This window comes from Lonchura striata, chromosome 1, assembly GCF_050655825.1.
Source record: "Lonchura striata isolate lonStrDom1 chromosome 1, ASM5065582v1, whole genome shotgun sequence".
Classification (NCBI taxonomy): Eukaryota; Metazoa; Chordata; class Aves; order Passeriformes; family Estrildidae; genus Lonchura; species Lonchura striata.
The window spans coordinates 98,863,102-98,887,970 of NC_140703.1; the positions used below are offsets into that span (position 1 = coordinate 98,863,102).

Here is a 24,869-nt window from a genome sequence, read left to right on the forward strand (position 1 = left end):
TTTTCACACTGAAAATAATGCTGCCTAGTTAGACTGAATTTCTTTTGCAACATAAGTCAGAAAATACTGTAGTAGCTAATGAGGTGGTTTAGTGCTAGGATGGGTGATTTAAAAGTCATTAGCTTGTGCATTCCTGGTTGTCTTTTCATAATTTTCATTGCTTCTTATATCTAAAAATCTATCTGAAAATGGGTAATAAAAATGGAGATGATGTCCAGGTTTCAATGGCAGGAATGGAGGTGTTAATCTTTCACAGAGATAATTTTAGTTTAGTCTTGTGGGGTTTTTTTCTCTTTTTTTCCCGTTTTTTTTTTTTTTTTTTTTTTGCTATCCAAGTGTTTTTATTCTTCAACTCTTTGTAGTCAATCTACATCCCTTCTACCCCAGCCCCCAACTCTGGACACTGAAACGGCTCAAGGTCAAGAATTTGGCTGTTAAAGGAAACTGTTTTGTTTTGCATTAAGATTAATGGAGCTTTAAACTAACTAGGAGAAAGGAATTGTTCTGCTGAAATTATTAAACACATCCACCCTTTTCAGCAGACAAGTTTTTGTCCTCAGCAGTGCTGGAAATAAGTTTTTACCAGGTTGCATGAGCAGTAAGATACTCAGTGCAAGTGTGTAATTCCATTTTAAAATGAAAGCTGAGACTGAATATGTGTAAATGTGGCAATCACAATTAAAATTTAAGTAAACCCTTGTCCCTAGTAGTGCTCAGCAGTAGATCATTCAGTTAGAAATAACCTAAAAATGTAGTCCTGTGCCTTTGTCTGTGTGTATGCTTTGTCTGATTGCTCTAACAATGAGATACTTGAAAACGTGAACCATAGTCAGTATGATTTGATGGAAGCATGGAGAGAGAATGCAAGGAAGGGCCTCTGAGCCATCCTTGTCTATTAAGAAGACATAATGGTTCCCACCTTTTGCTCTAAACATCTTCAGGAATCCTTTTGGGAGCAATATAGCAGCTGCTTAAATAATTCTGGAACAGTAAAATCTCAAAGTAAAAATCAAGCAGAGGTGTTTTGTCAGCAGCATATTTTTCATTTATATTATCTTCTGATGCTTTTCATTCCCCATCACCTTGGAGACGCACCTTGGTGGGCATTCCATCTGGCTTCTACAAGCTTTGAGAAGCATGACCAGCAGCATTGCTCATGCCCTCTCTGTTTAATTCCATGTACTGTGTGCAGTACTGGAAGTAAAATATGGTATTGCCAGTCTTTTCTGGCTCAACCCTGTAGAACTTTGGCAGACTACAACAGGCAATAACTTGCTAGCCTTCCTGGTGAGTAGGAGTTCACTGCATGTGTGCTGACCACAGAAACATCCACTGTCATTTTTTACTGAGAGATAATGCAGTCCAGAGATGAAATGTTAATGTTTCAGTCATATACTTCCAAATTCATGAGGACTTTTGTAGCCAGCTCACTTTCATTTAGTACCGGCTAAAGTGTTAACATCATCCTCTGCTGTGCAGTGCTTTGAACTATAGTTACCTATTTTCATTTTCTCCCTTTAAGACAGGTGATAACCTTAGTGAGTATAAGGCAAGGACTGACAATTGGGGGTTTTTCCTGCACTGAAGTTTCCTAAAGAAAATAAATCAAATCTGAATTTGTACAGGAATGTTTGCCTTGCATTCCACACACTGAGTCAATTTATCTCAGGGGCTCTCTTTTTCCTCCTTCCCACCCTCTTTAAAGGCTGGGTGACTGGAAAAAAAGGGAGGGGTGTATGGTAGATTGTAAAAAGAGATTTTTGTAGCCACTGGTGCCAGGAATCATCTAGGAATGCTTAAGTAGTGCCTCTTGTGACAGCATCCAGTCTATTGGAAAAGCATCATGTGCCATCTGGCTTTGATTTTGACTTAATTAAATGCATGCAGCTGTCTTTAGGAACTCGGCTAAGATTCAGCTGTCTTGACATTTTATAAAGAGCTAAGATTTTGTTGGGGAAGCTGCAATAGCCACCTGATTTATGTTGTTTAGTTCCCTTTCAGTGTGGTCCATGAAGTTTGCTGATATTTGAGTGACAATTCTATTTAAATAAACTCTTAAGACTTGCTGACTCTTGGAAGCCTTATTCAGTAGGGGCTTTCCACTCTAGATTCTGGGATTTTTCTTAGAACTGCAGTTATTGTGGAATTTTTTAATAGCGAAAGGAGTTTCTTAAGTTCAGCCAAGTCATTTGTCTGGGAAAAAGTCAAGCTGCTTTGTAAAAGTTTGGTTACTCCACCCAAAAACTCTATATCAATGGGATTTTAGCTTTGTGTGGGGAAGGGGGTAGGAGCCGAATGTGTTCTTTGCTGTTAGACAGTTATTCTTAATGCAGAGAATAGTGAGGAACTGCTTTATATGGGTAAGCAAACCATCTTGCACTCATGGAAACCTATCATTTTAATTATCTGTTGTTTCATCTTGCATCCTCAACAGCAGCTTACCTATGTGGATGAAGGATGTGGAAAAAAATTGGTGCAAGCTCCCACCCATGCAGTTATAATTAAAAAACACACTTTTGTTGTTCTGAGTGCTAGGTATATTCTTTTTTGAAAATTTATGACTTTGATCTTTAAAATTGAGGGAAAAAAAATCAAGGGAAAACAAATGCACAGAAATAGTATCTTTATTTAGCATCTAGGTGATATGGAAAAAGACTCATTCAAATTGGCCTTTTCATTTTCACATTGAATTTTATCAAGTTGACTAGTGATAATGGGCAAGTGTTAATTTAAAACAAGTCTTCTACCATATTCCTAATACTTCCAAATGGTCAAGTTTTATATTTTTCTTCCAGCTATGAAGGATTATCCCATTCTTCCCCTTTTATTGTCACTGGAAATGTTATATTCTTCGAAGATCCTTCAGGAAGAGGGAATATTTTAATAATTATGTGTGCAGTACTATCTGGCCCTTTTCTAGTCCTATATTGTGAGAAATGTTTTTGCTTTTTTATCTTTCTAGGTCTCTTATTTTTAGCAAGTTATCCTTGGCCCACTGCCACCCATTGTATGAATGGAATTGTACAGTTCTCACTACGAACATCAGTTTGCTTAGACCTCTTTAGCTGATTCACTAAGTCCAATCTCCAGATCCCTTCTGCTGTGTCTTGACCGCTGTGCTGCAGGCTTGGGTTGAACACACCCCCTGCCCCCCAAGCCCCCTAACCTGTAATAGGCACTCTGGCCTGCTTGTTGAAGAAAGAAGCTTTAGGAATTGCTTAGCTTACCTTCACATCTCCATTTTCCTGTAGCCATTCATGTTTGGAATTGGGATTAATGAAAAATTTTCTATTTTGACATCCTTGGTGATTGGTTCACTATCTGTAGAAGAAAAATACCATGATGAGATAGCTGTCAAATTTCCTCATGGAATGCTGCTAAATGTGTCTTAAACTTGCCCTTGAGGTCCCTGTTCTCAAGGGTGACCAACTGCTGGACTTCTGCTTTCTTTCATTCATGTTGAGTTCCTGGCCTCTGTTTTCAGGTGCCTGAAAGAGGTTGCAAACAACATTTCTTGCAAAGGAAGCACTTACTAGTGATAAGTAAGAACATCTTCCTTCTAATGTTAATCTCATTACTTAAGACTAATTGACTCAAAGCAGTTGAGAATCAAGGAGCTTTAATTTCCTATTGTCCACCTGTACACAAGCATCGAGATAAGAAGAGACTATGCATTTTTAAAAGCTTGAATTGCTTGGATTTATTTCTTAAAAGCTAGTATGCATTGCTTGTGCATTGTTACTTATATTTACTGCTAAGTTAAATACTTGGGAAGCCCTCCTGAACTTTCATGTTGTTAGAAATGAATTGATTATCAGAACATGAGTCTTTCCCTGCATTTAGATTGTTTTGCTTGTGTTTGTTTTTTAGTGGGAATAGTATGGTGCAACATCTCTCTGGGCTTGAGGATGGCACTATTGTGGTAGACATGCTCTTTTATAATTTTATGAAAGCATTTGTTTATATTGCTCTAGTTTTGGAGACATTTTAGAGGTGACATAATATATACAAACAATGTTGCTAGATTTACTTGCCATGAAACAGGTAAGCAAGGCAGTGGGAGCTGAGGTGTTGGAAAAATATCCCCTTCAGGAAAGCTGTGTGATTATTCTGCCTGCTTCCTCTGTGTCCACATTTGTTTGAGGGAGACTGTAAGATAGACACTTGAGCCAGAATTAGGTTGGGATAAGACTAGAGGAAATGATTCAGGCTAGCAGCTATTACTCTGTTGAATTGAAGTTGGCCACAAGTTCCTTTGGCACCTCCTGTGAAGTGGGATTGTGGGGCATCCCTTGAAGACCCCAGAAAACTGCAGAGATGCCTGAAAATGTTGCCAGGTCATGAGTTCCTGATCTGTATGTGCATCCATGCTTGGGAGCTCTCTCACAGCTGAAGGGGGTAGCAGGGGAAGCTTTGCAGTTGACTGTACAGAAGATCTGACAGTTCAATCTCTTGACTGATTTGTGTAGAGTAAGTCAATTGGGTGTAAAGTAGCTGAAATTGCCATTACTTGCAGCAAGAATCTCTCTCTACATTTCTATTTGTACATTGCTCTTGTATGAAAGGTAGGGAGCAAACCTTCTCTAGCCTGTTACTGAGTTATTTGTACTTCACCCGCAGTTGTAATTTCAGTTTCATGCTTGTTCTAGGGTTTAGCAAAAATGTTTGCTTGTGTTGTACTTAGCTTGTAGCAGATGCTTCCTGTACAGGACTGGACCAGTGATTAGAGTTCAGATGAATCAGTGCAATTTTTTGTGCCCTTCAATTCTAATTTCTCTGGATAGAGAAAGTCACATTCAGCTGTGTCTTGCATAGCAGGTTTTGGTGTTTGAGTGCCTGAAAGACCCTGGTGCAAGCTTTTCATTGTTTGTATAGTTCAGTGTGGGTCTGCATTTCTTATCTTTGGTGGAACTGGCTTTTGATCCCGAAGATACTTCTGTTGTTTCAGTTTGCTACACTTGAAGTGTCTACAAGCACATGCACATAGTTTGAAATGGGGGAGAAGGGCCCCCCAGGTGAAGATATTCACATAAAGGTATTACCCCTTTGCATTTCAAATTGTGAAACAATTACATAGAGGAGAGAATTCTGACCAAGTAAACAAAGAATAGAAAAACATGAGGTCTCAAAGTCCAGGAGCCTGACCACTGCAAAAACTAAAGAAGAAAAGAACTATGTAGCCAACTTTTCTAGGATTGTTGATCTACTTACATCCAATGTAATTTATCACATGAGAATTTAAAAGACTTTACACTGACTACAGTTTAAATTCTATTTGGAGCATCAGCATTACATTCTGTATTACAACTGTACCTTGCACTAAGAAGAAATTTAATGCCTTTTGTGTAGCACAATTTAGTTGGGTGTAATTTTTAAAAGTGCCGGTTGTAAGACACAAGATGCTGACAACTGAAAGTTAAACTTAGGCAGAGGTTGAGAACAGGAAAGAAAAAACTTTTTTCTCTCTTTTCACTTCTTCATTTGACTGCTGAAAGACGGTGTAAATTCTTCAATGAACAGCAAGGAAAGGTTTTTTAATTAGTTCTCAAATACTTCTTATTTTCAAAGAATGTTTACTTTTCAGTATGTTTTTCAAGTAGAATATTTTGAACCACTTCAGTTTTATGCTTTCACAGTTGTTGAGAATTTTAAGGACAGTAAAAACAGATTTCAAATCATTAGGATTTTAATAAGCTTTTAATAAGGAGAATATCTCTATGAGAAAACTGAGGTTAAAGCAAGGAAGTCTTATTTCTTGTTAAAAATTTGGACATTTAGACTTAAGAAGAATGAGGATTCTGTCCAGTGTGGCTAGGCCTTGAATTTTCTGTGTTTTGTTGGTTGGAACCTGCCAACCAACGCATAAGATGTGTGAAGATAAATTTTGGTCGATGGGAAAAACAGTAGAGTGAACTATGTCACCTGCAGGATGTAGGTGCATTTGTTCTGGGCAAACAAATCCGGAGGGGTTTGAGATGTTCTTTTCAGCACTGATTACAACTCTAGCCCTTGCATCTTTTACAGACTGTAATACAGGTAACTGCAACATATAAAATATTTTTGTATTTACAAGGCAATGAGCACTGTGTCAAGTGCAATCTCCTCTGAAACCATACAGCCCATGGACATGTTTTGTGGGTAGGAATCTGGGCTGCAATAAACTCAAGTCACGTTGCTTGGATGAGAAAGCAAAATAGAGTACAGTGACAATAGTTGAGTGTGCAAATAGTATATAGATCCCTTTTAAAATATGAGAGGGCTATGACCTCACATTCCAGAGGAGATTAAGTAGAAAACATCAGTAAAAGCCATCTGTAATCAGATTCTCTGCACAGTTTTTCCTTTAGTGCTTTTGATCTCAGATGAAGCCAGTGAGTGATGTGAAAGTTGCCTTAGTGGAGCATGAAACTTCTGAGCTTCATGCATTTGGCACATGTTCAAATGGCTCTGTGTGGGGTCAGTTGTACTTCAACCTTGAGCATTAGGCATGCTGCTAGAGAGTTCAAGCACATTTATTTGTCCTTTACTCAGTTAATATATTCTGTCTTAAAAGTGAAAATATTTAGCAGAATTACTTTTTTTTTCCAGTTTTTACACAAGTCCGATGTTAAATGTCATGTTCCAGATAGCTGTTCTTCTGTTTTTTACCATTTCAAAATTCAATTCCAATATTTGAGTTTGGGAGCTGGCCAAAATTTGCTGAGGAGTTTCTTATCTAGCCTTGTCATTCTGCAAGCATTCCCTTAAAACTCTCCTTGAGTCCAGAGAAATGAACTGGTAAAGTCTTGCCGTGTCTCAACTCTGCCTGCTCTGCATCTTGGCAAATGCTGAATTTAATAGAAATGTGCTTTAACATTAAATATTTTGGCAATGATCCTACTTTGGTGTTGCTCAATGCAACAAAGAAATAATAAATATATCACAGTATTGCTTTAATGCCAAATAAAGGAGTAACTATTTAATATTTGTAGTTATACTGTGGGACATGGCTGGGTATGATAATCTGCAGCAGTGTTGTTTGTTTATCCACACTGTACAATTTGAACAACTTCTAAAAATAATGTTAAATATTTTGATTGGTGTTGTGTAGCAGTTGCTCTGAGTCTGAAAGAAAACCTGTTAAATGTCAGCATGTTTAGGCATTGCCCTAAAATAATTCCTTAATGCTCTCAAATGTTGTCAGTGTGTTCATTTAACAGAGAGGTGTTTTGTATCTTCAGCCACAGGACAGCTGCTGATGAGTGCATCTTGCCTGACTTGGTTATTTTGCTTTCTTTCATTTTCCCCACTTGATTCATCGATTTGGATTTTTTTTTAAACTTTTTGTCCACAAAAAGATGACTTTTTTTCCCCCCTGCAAAGCTCTTTAAAATGCTCTTTTGCACTTTCCTGCCATTGACCAAGCAGATGGGTCAATTTTGAAGGCTGGATTCTGTATTTTGTCCCTTCCATCTATCAGTTTGTTTAGCCTCTGGGATGCAATTGTTGGCAAACAATGCACAGCCAGTACAAACTGAGATAAACTTGTCAACTGCAAACCAAGAGAGAATACCTAACTCAAATTTTATATATTGTAACTTCCCCCCTCCTCCCCAGACAAGCGACATAAGGAGCAGCCTGCCCTGTGCTCCCATGGGTGGGCAGCAGCTCTGAGAGGGAGGTGGCTGTGGCCAGGCCACCAAACCTCACCGTGGCCTCTCACTGGGACCAGTTCAGCTTTGCTTGCTGGTCCAGTGCCAGGAGACTGCTTTGAGTTGTACATTGACTGATGGAATTGCACTTCCTTTTTCTGTCTTTGGTAACAGGGCAACATAAAAGCAAAAGAAAACTGTCAGGTAAGGAATACTTTTATTTAGCATTCTCTTTCCCTTTTTTGTTTGTTTGTTTTTAAAATTATTTTTAAATTGAAAAACTAACTTCTGGAACAGCTCAAAGTGTTGTAGGGTATGGGTGATGCTGCTCTGTGAAAGGAAGCTGTCTGTTAGGATTTTGGAGCTAAAGTAACTTCTTCACTGTGTTCTTCAGAAAATTGACATGTTGCAAAATGAAGTTGCCTTAAAGGTGCTTTTTAAATGTATCACTTACTGTATTAAAATTATCTATAATGTTGAAATTGACTAAAAAAGCGACTTTTCCTATTGGTTTCATTTTGCATAGAGTTTGTGGTGATAAATCTTAAGTATGATTTTTATATCAGCAAATGAGAAGCCTTTTTTTACGTCTCTATTCTGGTCGAAGACTAATTTTCGAAATGAATGGGGTTTTTTCTGGCCCTGTGCTGCTTACATCTTTAAATCCTCTTGACAAGCAAAGCAACTGTTGTGCTCCTTCTGCATATGTATAATTAAAAGGCTGATTATATTGCCTCCTAATCTAGATTATCATCCTGAAGAAAAAAATACATTCCTTTTGCAAAAGGAATTGTGAAAGGCAGAGGTGCAACATAATATCAACATGGGGGAGAGCATTACCAATTAATACCTCTATCAGGAGAAGCAGTATTGTGTTCCTTATCACAAGACCATTTTTTAAGTTGCACAATTTGTAAAACTCAGCCAGCTTTTCCTTGCTTGCACTTGACAGACACTTTAGGAATCCTGAAAATGCACATTTGGTTTAGAGTGTTAATAGGCAGTGTTTTTATCCAGGTTTGAGTCTTAGTTTCCTGATTGTGGAAAACTTAAAAATTGCACTTTTACAGCTTTAAGCCATTTTAGTGAGGACACTGTAGCATTATTAAGTACACTAACTTAGTAGTTTGTTCACTGTTTTGTGCTAAGCTCTTGGAAAATTGATACTGAGTAAGCTGTAGCTGTGACACCAGATGATAGAGCTGGCTCTGTGGCAGCACACTGTCTGCTCCTGTATCTTTAGAAGATCACTGTGGAGAACTTACCATGTCCAACAGAGGTTATGTTCTGTGTATTCCTCTGGAGATTTGCTTACAGGAAGTAATGAATTGGGAAAATTAGTAGCATTTAATGCCACTCTAGTGGCTCTGCCAGGTAGCACTGAGAGGGTGAATTTCCAAAGCAGAGTGAATACTCTTTGTACAGAATTCCTGTTTTAGTCCCACAAAGTTGCTAAACAACATAGCCGTGTATTGGACCCCAAAAGTGCTTCATTCACTGTTGTCAATAACAAAACTCTCCCATCTAAAAGATCTTTTTATTGCACTTTGGGCCTTGCTGATAATTAGGAAATATCACAGTTCCAATATGAATTGTAGTGCAACAGTATTGTAGAATTAGTGTGTGGATATTTCTTTGGATCACAGCCTTTAAACTTCATAGAAAAATCACCATACCATACCAGAAAAGTTATAAAATAGGAATGTAAAGCCGAAGAATTCAAAGATTGTGTACTAAAAAGATAGTACTTTCAAAATTTGAATTAATTTTATGAAATAATAGTGAAATACAAATAGTAATTTTAGTAGATAACTGATAAAGAAGGGAAGAGAAAGGGATTTGCATTTGAAATGAGAACTATGAAACTTGTGGTTTGGATAACCATATGGAAAATGAAGTGAAATTTTATCTGTAAACTTAAATTGGATGATGGCCAGACAAGGAAAAAACCTATGACTGATAACTTATGGATCTGTTGTAGCTCTAAAACCCTGTATGTAGCCAACCTGTCTCTCCAAGTAAGTTGCTAATATTTCAACGTAAGAAAATTTCTGTATAAGCAAAAATCAGTGGCTTAGAGAAGGAAGGAAAGAGGTACTGTCTAGCAGATACCCCGTGATTGCTTTAACTGGTAGTGTCCATGCACTTGAGAGATATTTGTGATATATTTTTACTTAGAGTTACTTCATGCAGCTCAGAAAACATGTGGACACAGCAGGAGTATCCGCAGCTTTCCTCAAATAATGAAATGGGAATTTTAGGTCTTTTAGTGCAGAGTTATCTAACTTCCTGCACTTCAGTCTTACTCATCCTCCAGAAACTCCCTCATGTAAAAAGCTGTGGTTCTTCCCTCTCTTGAGTGTCTCAAGAGGTATCAACCTCAGCCCACATCAGCACAGTATCACAGCTGCTAATACCTTGCTGTGTGGTGTGGACCCAGAGCAACTTAAATTGCTATTGCTAGCCTGTGTCTGCCTTCCTGTATTTTGGCAAGAATAAATATGTTGTTCTCCACAGTTCACCAGAAATTAAGAGCGCTGCTCAGCTTAGTGGGAGGAAGCTGAGAGTTTTGGGATGGGCTCCCAAAAGGTACATCTGCACCTCTATCGGACAAGAAAAATTCAAGAACATTAGTGCAACTTTCCTCCAAATTCCTCTCAGCTTCATGTCTTTCTGGTGTATCTGTGTAGTGCTTTTCAAGTGCTTGTGAAGGTACAAACCCTTGTTTCTGAAACACAAGATGAACATAAGTGGGAGGAACTGAGACATGGGAATTCAGGCTTCTCGTAGTGTTTGCTGTTGTTGAGGTAAAGAAACAGAGAGCAACTCAGGAAGCATAAGAGTAGCTGTCTAATAAAAACACAGTGGTGGACTTGTACTGACTGACCTGCTTAGAAAAAGATTTGCAATACATTCTTAATCTCAGCAGTCCTTAATGATGATCTTTAGTAATAATACACTCTTTTAATATTAGAAGCAATCAAATAAAAGCAAAAGCTCCAAGTCTACTTTTAGGAATATAATTTCTTTTACATGTTAAAAGGACCATTAGAGTTATTAGTAAAGATAGTAAGGTTCATCTTCAGGAGTTGAGATTGGACACATACTTCAAAACTATTAATTAACTGGTCTTCAGGTCCATAGCTAGCTAAACAAAAAACTCCAGAGGTTTGCAAGTTGGTAATTACAGTGTCTGATGTTTAACTCATAGAGTGGATATGCAGTCTTTTAGTAATTAAGTGCTTGAAACAGGTAATCCAGAAACCTCCCTGTTAAGCAAGGAGTATCCCAATATGAACATCTGTACAGAGAAATAGTCCAAATGCTCCCAGGTTAATTCAGAGGGCTGAGCAGAGGGAAGACCAGAGGGCTCTCCAGTTGCAGTTTTAGTCAGACCTTCAAATTTCTTTTATTATGATAAAATCTATTAAAAGGTTTTCCTACAATTTAGAGTGCAAAACCAACCGAATTTGGAGATAATTTAAATAAATATAGTGCTAACAAAATTTTTCAGTATGCCACTGTTGTTGCATACTGTGTAATAGAGTATGTGATTTAATTTTTTATCATTCAGAAGAATAGATTGTTCCTCTGGTGTTTTTAGTGACTTAAAGGTAGTCTTTAATCATCTTTCAGTTATCAAGATGAGCAACTACAAAAACTCCTGTGCAGTATCATATTTGAACATTCAACCTCCTGCCAACACTGACATCCTAAACCGGTGTGCTCAGACATGAATTTTTCATGAGTGTGGTTGCATACTGCTGGAATACACACTCCTAAGAAGCAGTCATGTTTGCTGGCATGGGCAGCTGTGGGAGACAAGAAGCTCTGTGTATGATGCTGGTGTGCACACACAGTGGACCCACCACCAATGTCAGAAAATAAAGTGTAATTATAAATTTTCTCCTGTGTCACAAGAATTATTGTACAGACACTTTTCCCAAAATTCCACTCATAGTTGAGTGAGTGCTGCACAGTGAAGTTGTGGGTTGTGCTGCCTGAGCAGAGTGTGTCTTTTAATAAGTGCATCTGCACAGATGACAGATACTTTTGCCAAAGAGAAATACAGATGTTTGTCAAACTGAGTAGTTTTGTTGTAGTTTAATACACATTTTTTAATTGGGAAAAGCAGCTAATTGTGTGAGTAATGTTTAGATATGTCTTCATTTTTTAAAGTGTTTGAAGTAATTTGCCTGCTCCTAGAGCTAAATTAAGCCAGTAACATGTGTAATACAATAAAGCTTTTTGAAAAAAGGCCTGCAAAGTAAAGTCAATTTGGAAAATGTCCATTTAGAGGAGTAAGCATACTCTAACTTCTAAATATAAAAATTCTTGAGCACTACATTACAATTTCCTGTTAAATCCACACAGTTTTTGAAGCTTCTATGTGTGTAAATTTACAATCCATGATGATTTTAGTGCATTAATGGATAATTCACAGCACAATCCTGTAGTTTCTTAAGAAAAAATAACCTTTGTCATTGACCCAGTATAATTATTTTAATTTGTTAATTATCTCTCATTAATCCTAGGAATAATTAAGCCTCTGACATTGAGAAAAGGTGGCAGGATACTCACAGAAAAATGGTTGCATGTCTAATTCCTATGGTAAATATTTCATGAGGAAGGAACTTCTTCTAATGTTTTGTGGTGATATACAGTAATGAGGTTTTAAGGAATAGTCTATATAATAAACTACACAAAATGAAGGATTTGAAATTATGAACATCTAGGCTTGTTTAGAAAAAAGAAAAAAATTATTTTAAAGAAAATTTTGGGTTTGCTGAGGGAGGGGGTTTTGTTAGCCTTTTTTTTTTTGTTGTTGTTGCCTTTGCTTGGTTGATTTTGATTTTTTGTTAGATCTGAAATATATGGTAACAGGGTACTGATGGCTAGGGGGAAAAGGGCAGGGATGCCATAATGATACTGATGCCTGGGGTGTAAATTGGTATAGATTAAATCCTCTCCACAGAACTGAATTTTACTTTTTTTCAAGCTCTCGACTCAGAACAGACTTAAGATATTGGTGCTTAACTCTGACTACGTGAATGTTTCATGCTCTGGTCAGTCAAGTATGTGCCTTAGGAAGACAGATGCGTAGTATTCCATCTTGTCAATAAACTGCATAAAACTCTGGTGGTTTTTTTTATTACTGGAGCATCATGAGAGATTTGCATTGATTGCATGAGCAGTCTGCCTCCAGAGAAGCAGCCGCTTCTGGCCATACCAGGCAGCTCAGATGCTGCAAGGTGGCAAAAGTGAACCTCAGCAAGTAGAAACTGCCTTAGAGTCCTTTGCAGCTTGCTTTGTGAACTGTGTTTGGTAATTTTTGGAGCAATTACATTGCAATTCCTGCCCTAGAAAAATATATTTAATGCTGTATTTACTGTTTGATTCTTCATCTTTTCATGTTTGACTTCTGGGTCAAATTGGAGTGAGGGAAGCTCTCTTCCTTTCCTAAGACAGTAATAAATAAGAACAGAAGACAAACTAAGGGCAAGGTTACCCAGACCTTTTTTGTTTCTATAATAGGACTTTTTTTTCTTGAGGGTCATCCCACTTGCTTCCGAGTTTTTACTGCTCTAAGAATAAAGAATTAAAATGGTGTGCAGAGTGCACAGCAGAAACATGGCTTTCACACACTGGGAGTAGATATCTGCATCTATTCAGTTTGAAGTACTACATACTTAGAGTAAATGGGTTTGTGTAAATTAAACAAAGATGAATCAAGACAGCTTCAGGTTTTGTTGACTTTTAGCACTGGGGTGGGGGAGGAAGGGATAAATGTGTCATCTTCTTTGAACTTGGCTTTAAATATTTGAATTATTGAGGAAGATGGTGGCAAGGGACAGCTTCAGTCTGTAATTTGGATACTCTGTGAATGTGCATGTCAATTGTGAATTGAGCTTGAAAGTTAATGAAAAGAGCAAAATCTGTTGTTAAAGTTTAAAGCACTCAAATTTTAGGAGGAGCCTGACCCTTCTTTTGAAGTCTTTTGTTTGTTTTCTTTGCAGAGGAGTTGACGGACTAAACAACGTACTTCAAAATTCAGCACCTTACTGAGCCTCCTTTTCTTTAAAGTGGAATAATTTTAAAAATGGAGAAGTCTTACTGAAGAAATTACTGTCAGTTATTATGAGAGCAGGTCATTCTCATTGCTAGATTTTTGTTTAGATGTATAGTGTTATGTTCTGTTCACTACATAGTGGGTTCTTAAATACTTCTACAGTAACTATTAAAAGTAACTTTTACTTTTGGGATAAAATCACATTTTCAGGCATATGATTACAAGAATTATTGGGAAATGTTATACTTGCTAACTGACTCAGAAGTGAGCATATGTGCTATGACAAACATGGAGGATTGCAAACAGCAGCTGTGATTAAAACCAAATAATGGTATGAGTTAGTCAAGATAAGAATTCTGTTAAAAATGGGCTGTTCAAGGGAAAGTATTTAAACTGGAAACCTAACACTCTGTAAAATTCCTGTGGATTTTGGCAGACCCATCATAGTGCTTTTTAAAACTAACACACAGTGAAGCAGTTTTTATTCTGTTGCTGGGTCTTAATCAGTATTACCTGTGTCTAAAAGTGTAGCTTTTTCTTTTTCTTTTTTTTTTTTTAACCACAGAAATCTGTAGACATAGGCATAGAATGCAAGTTAAATTTTTGTAAAAAGTCACATTTAGACTGATAGACTGAATGAAATAGTTTGAATTTATTTTTGGCAAGTATACTGTTGCCATTCACTAGGTCTTTCGATGTCTGTCTCTCAGACCTGTTGAAGTCCTTTACAAACAAACTGCAAGTTGATGAAACTGGTCTATTCCTTTTTTAATTAATGCACAGTCCTGTCTACACAATCATACAGACACATTCAGGGTTTTTTTAAGTTTGATTTGTCAGTAACTCCTACCCTTTCCCTAATTATGCAGTACTTTTGTAGGCTGTTGGATTGCATTTGGTCTGTTTTTGTCAAGGGCACATTGGCAAAGGATGACATTATTTTCCTGGGATGGACAGGAAGACATAAAGATAAACCAGTGTTGTTGAAAGCATATGATAGTTGCAAGGTAAAAAACTTTGAACCTTATGATCAGAAAGATTACTTTGTCAGGTCATATTTTTCCTCTTGGAAGTCTGTTCCTGTTATCACATTGAACAGATAAAATGCAAGTTGCTTCTAGGCATAACCTCTTTGTAAACCGTTCTTATCGTTGTTCGCAATAGCTGAAAGTAAAAAAAAGGTAGACCTATAAAAATGCTTAATGTTAACTGCACAGATTGCATACATAAACAGCCTATATATATAGTCATCCATAAGTAAACTTGGGCAAATAAATATGGATAATCCAACCCTATCAAACTTCTCTGCTAGGAGGTTTTTAGAATAAATAAACTACATATAGAGAAAACAGTTCTCTTTTGGCCAGCTGGCTGTTTCTTTCCATAGCACAGTTATTCACTCCATTCTTATACAGATTATTCTGTCATTTGGAAGGGAAAAAAAAGATAGCAAAATATATATAAAAACAGTGTAAGGCATCTGTGACTACAGATGGGTCTCTCTGGGCTGGATGTGCTATTAGCTTCTGCTCAATGCAAAATCAAACTCATGGCTAGAAGTAAATGGGAGACATTTCTTAGTAATTTTTTAATAAGTTGTATACAGATTGTCTGAATGAATTCTGTACCAAACAGCAGTAGGAAGGTGTTTAGATGTTGGTGATGTGCTACCCAAAAAAAAAAAAAAAAAAAAGCTATGCTTTGCAAGTGTTACTGGAGTTGTTTAGTTTCAGGATCAACACTACAAACAGGCTTCTGCCATCAGCCCTGCTTCCAGAGTCTTCACTCACTTCAATTTTTTTCCATTCTTGTTTTGGCCTTATTCTTATTCCATGTAAGCTGGGTCTGTTTTGGCTTTCTTCTGGGCTGGGTGCAAGTTTAGTAAGGTTGTAGGGACTGAAAGAGCTGGGAAGCTTCCCTGAGGGTTTTGTGCTGCCCCAGAGGAGCTCTTGCATATAAAGATTTCCAAAGACTACAGTTTGTATTTAGTTACTTTGTAGATGTGGAATATATGCAGGTGTGCTGCTCTGGCATATGTGCAAATATTATTTAGAAGCTATAAAATGTAACTAGTAAAGCTTAGGTACTAATGGCAAAAAACAGTTAAGTACTTGACACTCAGCAGCCCCACTTTTTTTTTTTTTTTTTTAATACATTTGCTCTGTGCTTTCCAAACATCAAGGGTTTCTGGGGGTTTGTGGGTTCTGGGTTTTTGTTGGATTTTTTTTTTTTATATGATTATTAATTTATTTCTAGTAGAATTGTTCAGCAGTGATGAAAAGTTTCCAACTTCTGTTGCTGAAACAATGGAATCACTTTGAAAAAAATCTTTAAAAATAAACAGCTGTTGTTCAGTTTTTTAAAACCTACAGTCTATGTGAAGTTTCTCTTCCTGATACTTTTCATCTGGAAATTGTTATCATTAGTTTCTTGGGGGAAGTGTCATTAAATTTTTAACTTCAATTACTTTAATTGGTCTATAGTCCATACAGCCCCGTGATTTAAAGAAACAGATATAAAAACAGTAACCTCTTTAGAAATAGTAACTGATTATTTATAATTGGAAATATTTTCTCACAGACTTATGGTAGTATGAATGTAGGTTGAACTAAAATATTAATCAGTTTATGCATGAATTGTTAAAAAGGGAAGTGTTACCATACTACTTAAACATTTCTGGCATGAGGAACTCTGAAGTTAGGTTTCAGCCTGGAGTCAGTTTTTACAGCTGTAATAAATCCCCTACAAAAATGGCTTGTTCTAGTGGAAGTGACAGCAGCCCTTTGTCAAAACAGTGGCATGGGCACCATTGTGAAAATTGAATAAATACTTAAAGAACTGTACCAACTTTCAAAATATGGTTTTTTTCAAGCAAAAAACAACATGGAAAAGAAAAGATTACTGGGTAAATATGCAAATATTTAAATACACTTAATAACAAGCAATTAGAAAAGGCTGTGGTAGACCGTGTCCTGCTACTGGACTCTGCCCTTTAAAAAAATGTCTCCATTTTGATTTTTGGAATCTTTTTTTGACAGAAGGGAGGGCTTCTGCCAGCTCAAGATCTGTACAGGACAATGGGGGACAATTTGAAAGAGCAGCTGGGCAAGGGGGATTTCTCTCTCTTTTCAGTGGTTTTGTGACAGTGACCATGAACTGTTTCCCTCAGGTCTAGGGAAGAAATTGCTATTAGGGAAATACATTGCCCTGGACTAAGCATTCCTAAAATTTAATGTTGTTTGCTATAATGTTTAAAGATAATCTCAGGAAGAGCAAATATGGACAATGGCTGTGGGTCATGAATTTATGATACCAGGCAAAAGGGAAGTTCTGGCTTCTGGGCTAAGTGTGTCACCAAATGCAGACACCCACGTGCCTGATTGACATGCAGCAATTGCCAAGATAATAATATTGGATAGTATTACACAGACACAGAGTTTGCAAGTTGGTAGCTTATCATTGAGTTGTTGTTTTTTTTTAATATTGGTGGTGTTTAAAGTTCATGTTGAGTAATTAATGCTGATTATTTAATCTGCAGTGTGTGGGAAGAGGTGGTTCAGGGTTATAGGTACCCTTTGTTAATGTGAAAGTTTTTGTGGAATTCCTTGCTTTGTTGCAGCCATGCTGCATTTTTTTGGACCTTGTTTCCATATATGCTTCTGAGCCTATCTGTAAAATGGGGCTGGAATTTCTTCCCTGCCAGGTGTCCTTCCAACAGTCCCTTTCAAAGTTCATGTAGAGTGGGAAGGATGTATAGGAATGTAAAGTCAAATGCATTAGCCTTGCTCAGCTTCTAGTGTATGCATGCCTGTGTGTGATGCTTTGCATATACACATACACCCATTGTCTTTGGACCAGTTAGGTCCTGCTGGAGTTTGCACCCCTCTTTTATCCTGCCTCAGTTTGAGCCATGAGTGTTGCTGGTGAATACAGCCTTTGCCACCCAAGAATGCATTAGCTGAATGTATAGCTGGAGTTAGGTCAGATCTGTTATTTTCTGTTCATTCCTTAAAGTTACACAAATGCCAGGCTTGAACTGTAAAGGTTTTTCTCCTTTAACTCTTTGCAAATCAAAATAGTTGACACTTTCCACATTTTATTTGTTCTGAAGATCTTCTACAAAGATTCTTAGGTTTGTGGAAAAACTGTGTTAGATACTCATAATACAAACAACCACAGAAACATTTCTTGGCTGTACTAGAAATGAATTATGATTAAATAGTTTATCACAGCTGATAGTAGAATGCTGATAAGTGGTGCTGTTTTTTCCTGTGTTTGTCTGTGAGTTTGGGTTTCCATCCCGTCTCCCACCCTGTCCAAAGAGAGCTTGGACAAGAAACTGTTGGCTTTGTAAACAAAACTAGATCTCTCATATGACACAGCATTTCCCCAACCTGTCTCCTGCTTGTTTATACAGGTGCCTATAGAGGAATGTGGGTATTTTTAAGTAAAGCATTGGACCTGATAAACACAGAAGTGAAGGGGTCACATGCTAGAATAGGTGCTCCCCATCAACACTGCAGCAATTCAAAGCTGGAAAGTCAGGTCATTATTTTTCCCTTTCTGTTAATTACCAACAGGGGGGAATAGAGAATTGTAAGTATCCTTTGAATATGTTTGTGCATCTAGCTGTTAGATGTTTTCTCCATGTTTCAAGGCTCTATCTTCTTTTTACAAGAAGAATTTCACATACTAGATTTACGTGTGTGTTGTTTTTTCAACAGTTTTTTTTAAATCCTTATATCTACATTTTGAATCGGTGTTTCTTCCTGTTTTGTGGATGTGATATAAGCAAAAATAAATTTGGGAAGTTGTGACAATTAATGTAGATACTGTTATGATGGCAAAGTCTGCACTCACAATCCTTCCTGGTGCACGGATCCCTAAGTTTGCTTTTGCTCTTGGCTATAGGGAGGTCATCAGGGACAGCAGGGTGAGAAATAGAAACTGTCTAAGCAGATGCTTTTGGTCAACAAACATCCTTTTCATCTTCTTTTGGAAACACTTTCTTTGGTAGCATACCAATATCACTGCTAAGGATAGGAAGTCAACATGTTTACACTTGTTAATTTAGCACAGTATGAGGGTATGATTTTTTTAGTACATAACAAAGGCATGGTTTGCAGGCATTTCTAGAACCCTTGCTCATTCAAGATCAGCTGTGTAACTATATGTTTGTGCTGCCACAGTTTATGCCTGTTCTTTATGAGAAAAAAAGGCGTTTGTTTTTCTTCTATGTCTTTTATTTCTTACTATTGCTATAAAAATGCTAAGATGTGCTTATGGGAGTTCAGTTCCTGCTAGGTTACATCCAGTCGTGTCTGCCAGCTGACAGTGACTGAGGCAGATCTCTTCTTCCTGACTGTTCTTGAAAGACATCTTAAAACATCCCTCTGCATTTTCAAGGCTTTATTTCCAGCTATTGACCTAGCTTTTCTGGACACCTGAAATCCTAAAAGAAATTGATGCTACGTAGATAAGTAATGCAGGCTTCAGTCTTAAAAGTTGGGCTTAATCCTAAACACAACATAGAACAGCTGACTCTGAAGATGGTGAGTGAAATACATTTGTGGTCGAGGTGTGACAGGTAATGACATTTTTGAGTGTATTTGCTAGTTCTAAAATGTTTATATATTTTGGTTGGTATCTACACTTCTGGTTAAGTCCTGATGAGATGGAAAGTTATTCAGTGGTGAATAAAGACAATAAATGTTAAAACTAATAAAACAGAAGAAAACCTGAAGTAAAAGTTGGAATGGCATTGTCCAGTTTTGCACAAAGAAGGCAGGTTAATATAGCAGTATATTTGAAGGGGCCTTTTCCTGGTAGATATTTTTGGCTGTGTTTTTTTATATATGTGCGAAACCTAATGTTTTTAGTTGTTATGACTAAAGGAAGGACTTCTGTGTAACAGAAGAAGCTGTGTTTTTCCTGTCTAACTTTCCCATTTCCACTTGAAAGTGTATTGTCAAGTAGAATCATATCTGTACAGCCATGCGGGGATCTGAGTATGAAAGGTTTATGTTTAAATTTATTGAGCTTAAAGAGACTTCTACTGTGAATGGATGTGTAGTTTTTATTCTCATTATCTGTAGGTGATCTTAAAGCCACTTGAAGTTTTCATGAGGATGGCCTCAGCTTTGTTTAGGTTTCGATTTTTTAAATATTTTTGAGGGTTTTCTTATTGATGTTGTTTTGGACAGCCAGAATCTCTTTGGAAAGCTTACTTTGTGTGGAATGTGTAGTTTCCCTGATGAAATTAAAACTCAGAGGGGGTAACTGAATACTCCCTGCTGTCAGTGCATTGCCAGCCTGAAGAAAAAACAAACATGCTTACTGAGAACAATGAACATTCCTTCAAATCCTAGGAGACAGATTTTTGCCCCCTACCCCCCCTTTTTTTTTTTTCTTTTACAGATAAAAAAAAGGTCCTGCCGAAGTGTTTTGGGGCCCAGGGGCATCTCAGCCTTGTTTGGGTGCCTTGCTTGGGGCATAAGGGCTGCAAATGGTTTGTCATCTACATTTGGAATTTCAAGTGTCCTCCAAGATACTTTCCCTCTCTGCCCCTGCCGTTTGTGTCCCATCCCAACAGCCACCCTCCGCTTTGACCTTCCTGCAGCAATTCTAGTGATTTAGCTCTGACTTTCCTTAATATTTTTTGTGCCACTTCCCTAACCCACTTGGGCTTCAGATACGTGTCCCAAGCTGCCTGTTCTCTTGTTCCACTCTGCCTGACTTCAGTGTCCCTTATATGGCAGATGCTTTACATTTGACATCTCTGAACTGAAATCTTTACTTACATTTCAGCAATTTCCACTGCTACTCCCTTGTTTCCAACCTAAATGAAGATTTGCAGTGATAATTTGATGTTCTTGTAGATTCCTGATGCTTGGTGGATATGTGAGCAGGTTGGAGGATAGGTTATAACTCGAAAGCTAGATGGTATCGGGATGTAGAAACTTGCTCTATCTTTAATTATCTGGGTTTTTTAAAGATAAGAAGTTCTGTAAATAAAGTTTATTGATTACTATTAATAATTAGTGTTTTAGAATGGGATATAAGACTAAGCATTTTTCATAGTACTCTTTTTGGCTTAGGTTTACAAGCCTGAAGATTTTTAAGAACATCTATAATGAACTTACATAAAGAGAACTTTTATGTGCCTTCAATGAGATTGAGTGCTCTATGAGATCATCCTAAAGTACTTTCATCTAGAGATATTGCTTTTTTTATTATGTTATTAAATTCATATTTTTGTTTCTGGACTCTTTCTAAAACCTGTACTGGGAGCTTTAGAATTCATGAAGTTACTGTCCTCTGATTTATCTCATTGCTGACTGACTTTGCTGCCTCAGAAGATGGAAGTTCTTTATGAAACTGTCTGCAGTTGGGATGATTACAAGGAATTACTCTTTGTAAATTTGCTGGCATTTAATAATGTGGGACTCAGAGATACTGTAGTCAATATAAAATATAATGAAGACATAAAGTCTTTGAAGATAAAGTGTCAAATGTATGGGAAGATGTGGGATATGGATTATGAGCAAGTGAGGGAGCAATACAATTAAATACATAGCTCATGAAGACAAGAAACTCAGGAGCCAGAGGCTGTGTTGACAGCAAAGGAGATAGGAAGAAACTAGAAAGCCAAAGGATTGAATTGCAAAATGTTCAATACCTACAGCTATACTTAGAATCATAGACTTTTTTCATTTGGAAAATAGCTTCAGGATCATAGACTGGTGAACCTAGTTCTGCCCAGTCCACCACTAAACCATATACCAAAGTGCCCCATCCTTTAGAGGGATGATCCCCTCACATCCAGTGAAGGATAAAGATTTTCCTTAGCCCTCCAATGTTTGCTTATGTATTTATGAAAATATTTTCATTGTCTTTTACAGCAGTATCCAGATCAAGTTCTAGCTGGGCTTTGGGCCTTCTAATTTTCTCCTAGCATAACCTCATAACATCCTTGTAATCATTGTTTGAAATCAGTTCAAACTGTTGGTACTTGTTAATCTGTCTGATCAAGCTTGAGAGATTTGTTTTAAATTTTGAAAATGGGTAACTTTTATTTTTTTAACTTGGTAGGGGTGGGAATTACAAAAGCCTGAATCTTGAATTTATCTTGTGTTTTTGCTACATGTTATGAACAGTTGTGTAAAATTTTAATACATTCAAGAGATGCCTGTGGCAGCGAAATAATCTGCCAGTGAATTTCCCTTAGTATTACTGTCTTTTAAAGCCAGAGCTGTTAATTAGCTATATGGGTGGTAAATTTTCAGGTATTTTCCTAAATGTTATGTTCCTGATGAAAATACCTTAGTTTTCTGGACCAGCTCTTAAGCAGTATTTTGGGATTTCATTCCATGCCAGATCTTTGGAGTTGGCTGTGTGTGAATGTTAGTAACAAAATGGTTAATATTATTGACTGCCTCCTCTAGAGAATCCGATTTTTAGATGCCTGCCCAAAGCTCTATTTGCAAGTATGATTACACATGCGGCATTGAGCAGAGGTCAAGATGGCAGATGCTTTTCACAGAATCATGGAATTGAACAAGTTGGAAAGGATCACAGTGGATCATCTGGTCCAAACTCCCTGCTCAAGCAGGGTCATCCAAGAACAAGATTTGCATCCAGACAGTTCTTGAAATCTCCAGTGAAGGGAGACTCCACAACCTCTCTGGGCAACCTGTTCTAGTGCATGCACAGCAAAGAAGTTCTTCCTTACATTCCCAAATTTCCCTCAAGCTTTCTAGCTTTCTTAGGAGATTTCCTCTCTTTTATATCTTTACTATTCTAATGGTCTCTGAATAATTACTATTTGTTTATAGTGATTTTAATGTGCCTTCTTAATTATGTGAAGCACTTAATTATTGTATTAATTTTTGTTAAAGCCAGTATTGAAAGCTTATTAGTTTATTTTAAAGGTGGCACTATGCAACCTATATAATTCTACCATTTGTTACACACTTTTTTTTTTCCCCCCAGATAGAAGATGGGAGCAAGGCTGCAGCTGTAGACAAGTTACTGGCTGGGGATGAAATTGTTGGCATCAATGATGTGGGCCTGTCTGGCTTCCGACAAGAAGCAATCTGTCTGGTGAAAGGCTCACACAAGACACTGAAGCTCGTAGTGAAAAGGTAAGCTTGTGTCATTAGCTGGAACACCAAATCCCTTTCATCCCATAAGCTGCTGAGCAACTAAATTTGCCAAGGTTTGGCAAGTTAGTGACTTTCATTGAGTGTTATTAATGTGCATATTATGTGGTGTCAACTCGTCCTTAAACACAGACCCTTTATGGAAGAAGATGTGGAGAGAGGCAGCCTATTGATCAGAGCAAAACCCAAGGCATGTACTCTGTGAGTGCTGTTGTGATGTGGTGAGTCAGGACACTGCCTCTGTCCTCCTGAGGTGCAGTGCCCAAAGCACTGCAGGCTGTCAGCCCTGCTTCCCTGCCTTTGGTGTGCAGACACTGGCATTGTTATTTAGCACATCTGCCATGTGGGCCAGTTGTGCTGTGAGGAGTGGCTTACATGGAAGTTTTTGGAAAAGCATTTACCCACTCTGAAAGTATTTGACGTCTCAAGCATTTCATAAGTGGTTTGCATAAAGAATACTTTCAGTTGGCTATTAGTGAAGGGGAAAAGTGAAGTGATTTATCAAAACAGAATGAACTCATTTATGGTATGAAAACTTTCTGACATTTTGACTTGTCACTTTTAAGTTCACACAACTTTTACTAACTTGAGTTAAAAATAATTTTCATAATTATTTTTGACAGAAGTGAACCAATGCTAAAGTAGGCTAAATCTTGTAATTGCTGAAAAAATTCCTACCAAGAAATTGGAATGATCTTTGTTGGTAATTTCCTGCTCTGGTGTATTGGAACTTTCTAGTTAATTACTTTTATTAAATTATACCAGCCAGTCTTTCATGTGAGAATTTGTTGGAATCAAAAAGGAATCTTGATGCAACACCAAAAATGCTAGGAACTTGAACTTGACAGATATGATCATCTAGTCTATAAATGACTGTTTGAGGCTGTCTCAAATGAGGACAGTCTTTTTTTAAATAGCAGTGATAGGTAAGAGAGGTACAAAAGTGTGCTTTTCATGCATTTCACCTTTGGTTTTAGAAAGTATTTTGATAGAAGGAATTATGGGAACCTGGAGCTCTTTCACAGCTGATAGTTTATATCCTCAACAATAGCTACTTCCAGAAGCTCTCACCAAATTTTTGTAGCAATGGAGCTAATAAATGCAAAATAAAATACATTCACAATTACCATAAATCATGTTGATGTTCAGCAGTTCCAATTTGCATTGGCTATTCCAGTAAAAGCACTTGTTGGCAGAGGTTACATAAGTTATTCCTGTCAGAGAAAGGCAGAACTTCAGGGTTGAGAAGTTTTATAGACATTGAAGAATCTGCCAAGACAGCAAGTCTTAATTACCAAGAAAAGCTTTAGACCGAGTAAAAAGATTCCCTCTCTTGGTGCTTTTAAATTTTATGACAGTAATTTGCTTAGAATGTGTGAATTGTGACCTACCTTTGGAAATGGCAGCAGGTTTGGTGCAGAAATACCCTCATGAGAAGCACAGCTGTGCCATTTTTGTTACTCATACCACATGGCTCTCTACTCCCATCTGAAAGGAGGTTGCAGTCAGGTAGGGACCATTTTCTTCTACTGTGACAGCAGTGAGAGAGAGGACAAGAGGAAATGGCCTTAAGATGGGAAGATCAGATTAGGTAGTAGAAAACTATCTATTTCACCAATAGGGTGGATAGGTTTTGGAATAGATTGCCCAGGGAGGTGGTGGAGTCACCCCCTGGTGTTGGAGGCACCTGGATCTGATTCTGGGTGTTATGTTTTAGTGGTTTAGGGGTTACCATGGTAGTGCTGCATGGACAGTCAGACTGGATCTTTTAAAGGTCTCTTTCAACATTGATGATCCTATGATTCACTTTGTGCATTTGATTTTGGAGAACTTTGCTGCAGCTAATCAAATGCTGATTTGCTGCTGCGGATTTGTGGCCATTCTCTGCAGGCAGCAGAATCCCATTGGTGTACATGCCCTTGAGCACTTTGGTGCAAAACAGATGGATTTTCATCAGTCCTTTATCATCCATCCCCTTTTTCCTTCTTTAGCATGTGTGCAATGGTC

General features: G+C 37.5%; 1 protein-coding gene across 6 annotated transcripts in view; it reads left to right on the top strand.

The window, feature by feature from the left end:
- SHROOM2 (shroom family member 2) overlaps window positions 1-24,869 on the top strand; it is a 117,277-nt gene that overhangs the window by 23,176 nt on the left and 69,232 nt on the right. For 5 of the 6 annotated variants that reach the window (XM_085584271.1, XM_085584201.1, XM_085584206.1 and 2 more), the window contains exon 2: window positions 22,693-22,844. In XM_085584271.1, the coding sequence (XP_085440397.1) occupies window positions 22,693-22,844 (152 nt within the window). Of the gene's footprint in view, window positions 1-13,800; window positions 15,536-22,692; window positions 22,845-24,869 lie in introns of those variants that run through there. The other variant, XM_085584209.1, reaches the window with a different exon arrangement.